Here is a 6,848-nt window from a genome sequence, read left to right as displayed (position 1 = left end):
GGTTGGTCCATGAACTTGGTTGGCTCAATTTGACTTAAGCCCAAATAATAATATTAAATTCTACCAAATTAATTTTATTCAAGACATCGATTATGAAGAAAACACACAACATTATCGAGTTTTGCCAATTTATGTCTTTAATTTTAATTTGGGATAATGTCAACCTTTGATTTGTATTTCGTCATTAATTTAGTAAATGACATGGTAATATGTGATTGATCCAAATTTTCTCATTCAACACTTACAATATTATTATTAATATTCTTGTATTAATTCGGTATAATACTTGTCTCAACCATCCATCAAAGCTTAATAATTCTCAAAGTTCATCAAGCAAAAGAGGAAAAACAAAAATCCGAGAGAGAACTTGGAAAAGGATAAATAAATTTCTGATTGATTATCGTACAAAACTCAGACCAAAGCTCACATTGTAAAATAACAATGAATCCCTTATTTCAGATCCATTATTCTCTCAACTTAAAAAAAAAAAAAATGCAAAAGAGACTGAAAATTAAATCTAACCTTACCTTAAAAAATTAAAAAAAAATACAGAAAAAAACGACTTAAAATTAAACGTTACAGCTTTGATACAACATACACAAATTATACAATAATTAAACTCATTGATATGATTTGAACATCCAGCATAATCCGATTCATTGTAAAGAAAGTGAATGAGAATGTTTCTCAGTGGCTCGTATGAAGTTATATGAAAATGCTCCTAGCAATGTCCCTGCAACTGGGCCGACCAGGTACACCCAAATCCCTTCGTAACGTGAACTTGCAATCGCTGGTCCTATTGACCTTGCTGGGTTCATCGACCCACCCGATATAGGCCTACACATGGTTAATCCAACTTTTATCACATTTATATCTCCTCCAACCCTATATATTATTGAATAAATTACATTTTTGGTCTCGAGTTTTGAATAATATGTGACTTTGGCTTTTAAATTTTCCAAAATACCTTTTAAACTCATTCTTGATTAAAAGTATACATTTTGAAAATTTAAAGACTAAAAACACATATCCTTAGAAACTAGAAAGTTACATTTTGAAAATTCATGGACCAAACGAACATATTCTTCAAAACTCAACATTGAAAAGATACTTTTCCCTCTATTATATTATATGCACATGTTGTTGGACATGGAATGATTTCAAGGTTTAGTAATATATTTGATCCCTATGATTTGGAGACGGATGGAATTTAGTTCCATTGTTCAAAAAAGTTAGAATTTAGTCCTTTATGGTCTGATAAAACCTCATTAAATATCCCTTGTGATTCTATAAAATCCTAATTAAATAGCCCTCATGGTTTTATAAAATCCTCCTACATAGTCTCTCAGCCATAACCTTGTCCAAACTATAGGGATAGATTTGCAATAGAAACAAATTAAGATCTACCCTGAGATTTTATCCAAATACCCATAAATCTTTTACAGAATAAAAAGGCAAACCAAAACAACTGTTATTGTTTTGCTTACCCAGCAAAGATGGATGTGATACATACAGCTGACCCCACTGCTATGCCTGCAAGCTCTCCTACCTGCCGAAAATCACATATCAAAAAGTAGAGAACCTTAGCCAAATGAAATTAAGAGAAGGTTGAGAGTAATAAGAGGTTAAAAATAACAAAATGTTCTTACAGCTTTTGTGTCGGTAGCAACCGCAGAAGTGACGAACATCATACAGAATGAGACAACAATCTCCATAAGAAGTGCTTTAAAGATTGGTCCAGAAGGTGAAGTTGTACCTAAATCTTGAATTGGATCCAATAATATGCGCAATGTAAAGGCTGCTGTTGTAGCTCCACTTAATTGAGCTGCTGCATATAATGGAACCTGCATCATCTCATATAATTCAATTCACAATTTTTTTTTTAAATTTTAATTTTTCGATATGTCAATTATTATTTAAGTATGTTCGAGTTGAAATAGTCCATTCACAATTAATTAAAAAAAATGACTCTAAAAAAACATTTCAAGGTCCAAATCGTCAACAAAAGAATTTATATTCTCAATTATGATGTTGTTTGGTGAATTAAAAAACAACTAAAGGCTGCTTTCCCAGTAAGATCTACCAATAGTCCTTCACTTTATAAATATCTGCCACCGTGGTGGGACCCTTCTCGAAATATCTCATATACATCTCATCACGTCATTTCTTACGTGGCATAAATTGCACTTTTCCCTGTTTTTTATTTTTCTTTTTTTGATGAAGTGGCACAACCCATCATCATCACTAAATTCCACTTAAAAACAAATTATAATTAATCCTAGCCCATCCAATAACAAGACATATACATATTTATATTTATATCACTGTTGATTGAAAGTATTTCTTTTCTTAATTGTTAAGTAAGAGAGTACACCAATAATTCAAATCTAAGATTCAGGTGGTTGGTGTATAAACTTTCAAATATTTTGCTCCAAATTTTGATATTAATATACTATATATAACTTTAATTAATTAAAATTATTTAAGTAGCAATTAAACAAAATTTTCTTTTTAACCCCCCCTCCCCCCTACTTTTGTAAACTTGAAATAAATCATTATTATTTTGATTTGTTTTCTAAATGTTAAAAGAAAAAAAGACATTCTGCTTTAGAAAAAAAGAAAAGAAAAGAAAAGAAAAGAAAGAAAGAAGACATTATTTTGTCTTTTGTTATTATTGTATTACCAAATATACATCTATTCTCAGTACACATATCAACTCAACCACCTATATCTGGGCAAGAACACTTTGTTATTTTACCACACATATTTAATGTTAAAAAGAACTTTTCATATTCATATTTATGTTTATATATATTTTTCAATCACTAAATTTTGAGTCGTATTACATTTTTAAGTTATGAGTTCAGTTTTTATTTGATCCAAACTTTAAAATATCAATATTTTATCTTAAATTCTTTTTTATTAAATACTCAAATGTCTAAATATTAGTTAATTATAGTTCAGGACTATTTTTAAATATAGAAAAATAAACTAAAATATTTACAAATATAACAAAATGTCATTATCTATCAATAATAATAGACACTAATAGATATCAATAGATGTTTATTAGTATCTATCCTTAATGGACGGTGATATTTTATATATTTAAAAATGATTTCAATAATTGACATTTGAAACAATTTTTCTATAATTAAATTAGTTCTCACTCTTTTTTCATCATTATTAAAATTATTTTAAATTTTTCATATAATAATTAATTTAAAATTAATTATTAAAATTTAATATCAAGACTAAAAGTAAGCTGTAATAAAAATATAAAACATTGAAATTTAGGGATTAATTAGAAAGTAAAATCAAAATTTAAAACCGAAATATGATTTTTTAAATTTAGAAACAAAATAAAAATTAAATCTCAACTAAAGTAGACATTCTGTGAATTTGGAACAAGTTTATCAAAATCAATTCTCAATTTTTTCTAAAATGATTTTTTTTTAAATTAGTGTAAGTAAATATTTGACACGGCTTTTTAAAAAAAAAATAAAAAAAATAGATATCCGTACAACATAAAAAGAAGAATAAAAAAATAAAAAATGCAAGGGTAATATAGTAAATTCACACAAAATTGGGGGAAAACAGAAAAAGGTTTTTAGGAGGAGGAAGAAGAAAGTACCTGATTCCAAGGAAATCGGCGAACAGCAGCAAAAGCAAAAGTAACCGCCGGATTCATATGAGCGCCGGAGATATGTCCAACGGCGTAAATCATCACCGTGACTATCAGTCCACCGGTAATCGACGCACCAAGCTTGGACACTTCCCGTTCATCACTAACACTCAATGCTGCCGCTCCACACGTCACGAACACAAGCAAATACGTCGCAATCACCTCCGCCACAAGCTAACTCACCACAAAATTCCAGCGATCACAAACCAATCGCTTCAAATTTAAACAACAACAACAACAACAAAATTAATCATAAATCCGTACCTTTCTTGAGAACTCCGGCGGGTAAAGTTCGTAAAATCGGTCGCGAAAGAAGGATTGTTGAGGATCAGAGCATTCGCTTCCGATTAAGGCTTCTTCATTGCTGCTGGTCCAATTGCTCGATTTTGGGATCTCTCTCGCCATTTTTTAGGGATTTTGAAAATTTGGGAGTTATTTTTTCTTTTCTTTTTTTTAAGTGCCTTATGGAAGAAGCGCTAAGATACTTTTAATTTTGAAGGAAGGAAGTGAAATATCTTATAGGCACGGAACTAATTCGTATAATGTTAGTGTAGATAGGGACCAATTGAGAAATTAAATTTATTTTGTTTTAGGGGTTTGAAATTGTTTGGATTTCCTTTTCAAATAAATAAATAATTTTTTTTTTTTTTTTGGGTATTTTGATTTTGTTAAAAAGAGATAAGAACTAGCCACTTGGCCTTTTTTGCAATAAAGTGAGTTTCTCTGATTTGGGAAAAGTAAATAGCAAGAAATATAGGGACTAGGGAGTTGAATAATAGTGGAGACAAAGTTACGGAACTTAAATTTTAGATGAGCCTATTTAGAAGAACCTAATCATCATGTTTAAATGTGAACTCAACTTTGGGTTATGAAATTTTAAGTTATGTTTGTTCTAATAATTTCGTTTTTAATTTTTCTATACCTGAATTTATGATTGTTTTTTCATAAATTTTTACCACAATGTTTAAATTTTCTTATATCAACATTAGAATTCTTATTTAAATTCTTAAATCAAATATAAAATTCCAAAAACTACTCTTTAATTTTCAAAACTTTGATTTAATTTATAAAATTATTAGTAGGAAGTTGAATAACTATAGAAATAATCTTTACTTTGCGGAGGTTTGAGTCGTAGTTGAGGAGGTTAACTATTGCATCTCAGGGATTCAATTCGATTAGAATGGAATTTGATAGTCTCACGACAATTCGATTATTAAAAGCAGAAAAGGTCAATTTTACTATTATGAGACCTTTTGTGGAAAATATTATTGAATTGAATATGGGTGGGACAATACAACAATTTATGCATATTAATTGTTTATAAAATCATGTGACAAACTGACTAATCTCTTCGTGTACAAGGGGATATGTTCTCAAATATGTTCTTTCCTTGTTTGGATCCATAAACTTGTTGAGGCAGGTTAGCCTTACTAGTTGTTATGGTTAGGTTTTCGTGTATGTTCTTAAAAAAAATCAGTATAAATAGACTTATAGATGAGAGTAATGTTTTTAAGCTCAATTTTCAAAAGCAAAAAACGAAACTCCTTTAGTAACTATTTGGTTTTTGTTCTTGAAACTTGAGTCTATAAAGACACTATTTTTACCTCTGAATTTTTTTCTTGTTATCTATTTTTTACCAATGTTTTAAAAAACTAAGCCAAAATTTGAAAATTAAAAAAAAATAACTTTTAAAAATTTCCTTTTGTTTTTGGAATTTAGCTAAGAATTCAATCATTATATTTAAGAAATATGCAAATCATTATAAGAATTGAGAGGAAATGAATTTAATTTTTAAAAATAAAAAAAAAAAAAGAAATAGTTACGAAACGATGCATAAATGGTTATCACATGTGGCATTAATTTTTTTTTTTTTTTTGAAATTATGCTAATACATATTATATTGATGAGTTTCATTGGTTTTGTTTTTTATACTTTCTAAAAATGTTTCAATATCTAAATAAAAATTTGAAAATTAAGAAAATAATGTTAAAAAACTTGTGTGTTTATTCATAAAATGTAACTAAGGATTGAAATGTTTCTTGAAAAAAAATTAGGGGGAAAACTTCAGTAAAGAAATGAGTTTTTTCTAATAGATTTGCAAAATTTAAAATTTGTAATGATATTTTTTGTGTATGCATTAAAAATAACGAAGTATAAACGTATGCCATTGTCAAAGCACATTATGAAGTGACGAATTGAGAGAGAGAACAAGAATGAACGTGAGTATGAGAGAGTGATGGAGGAAGAATTATAGTGTGAGAGTACTATTATATTATATTAGTTAAATACAAATATAAGATGACAAACGTGAGATAAAGAGAATTGACCTTAACATGAGAGCACTCTAATTTTAAACTCACTAAAATTATAAGAATAGTATTGATAAGTAACACCCTTTTAGTATATTGACCCCAACAAAAAGGTCAGTCATTATTTTTAATTTTTGTGGCAAATCACATTAAAAACAAAATTAAGGGAATTAAAGTCAAAATAAATAAAAAGATTGTGAGTGAGATAACAAAGACTAAAAGGGAAATCCTATCAAACTTCAAAATGCTTGTCTCGGTTTTAGAATTTTTAAGGTTATTTATATTTTAATTCAAAACTAGTTTAGGATTATGTTTTGCATTTTGACAAACGGACATGGCGATTTCAAGTATATATGTGTACCTAACAAATTAATGTATGTGAGACACATGTAAGTTAATTAGATGGGTATGAATATTGGGTTGGCACTTGGCAGAGGGTGGTTGAAGAAAATGAGAGATTTTGAATATGATACGAGAGTTAGATATTTCGAGAATATTCTCGAAGTTGGATTCTTGGGTTATAATCATGAATTTATCATATTTACTATTATGTTAATAATAACCATAAATGCGATAAATTCATATTTCTCATGCTGTAACAGTATACTAACGATAACATAATTTCGAAACGCAAACAAATTGATCACCATCTACTTCTTAATCAGTTTGCTTTTTTTTTTTTAAATTATAGATTGGGACATGGACCAAATCAAGTCAGCGTCATTTTCAAAATTTACATATATTAACATAAATACGGAACACAAGATAAACAACAACAAATATAATTTATCGAGATTTATTTTTGAAATTACCATTCATTTATTATTTATCACCAAATATGCATAATGATCTTA

The 6,848-nt window shown here is 28.3% G+C and overlaps 1 protein-coding gene across 1 annotated transcript; it reads right to left on the bottom strand.

The window, feature by feature from the left end:
• Positions 1 to 367: 367 nt before the first annotated feature.
• On the bottom strand, positions 368 to 4,477 carry LOC120091985 (aquaporin NIP2-1-like). The gene is made up of 5 exons (XM_039050168.2): positions 3,950 to 4,477; positions 3,635 to 3,859; positions 1,650 to 1,844; positions 1,488 to 1,549; positions 368 to 837 (listed from the first exon to the last, which is right to left on the bottom strand). Exons 1-5 carry the CDS (start codon positions 4,088 to 4,090, stop codon positions 657 to 659), a joined length of 804 nt encoding a protein of 267 aa, XP_038906096.2. The 5' UTR covers positions 4,091 to 4,477; the 3' UTR covers positions 368 to 656.
• Positions 4,478 to 6,848: the final 2,371 nt, after the last annotated feature.

Source organism: Benincasa hispida, chromosome 11, assembly GCF_027475165.1.
Source record: "Benincasa hispida cultivar pf3 chromosome 11, pf3_genome.v1.1, whole genome shotgun sequence".
Taxonomy (NCBI): domain Eukaryota; kingdom Viridiplantae; phylum Streptophyta; class Magnoliopsida; order Cucurbitales; family Cucurbitaceae; genus Benincasa; species Benincasa hispida.
This window is presented reverse-complemented; position numbering and strand designations above follow the sequence as displayed.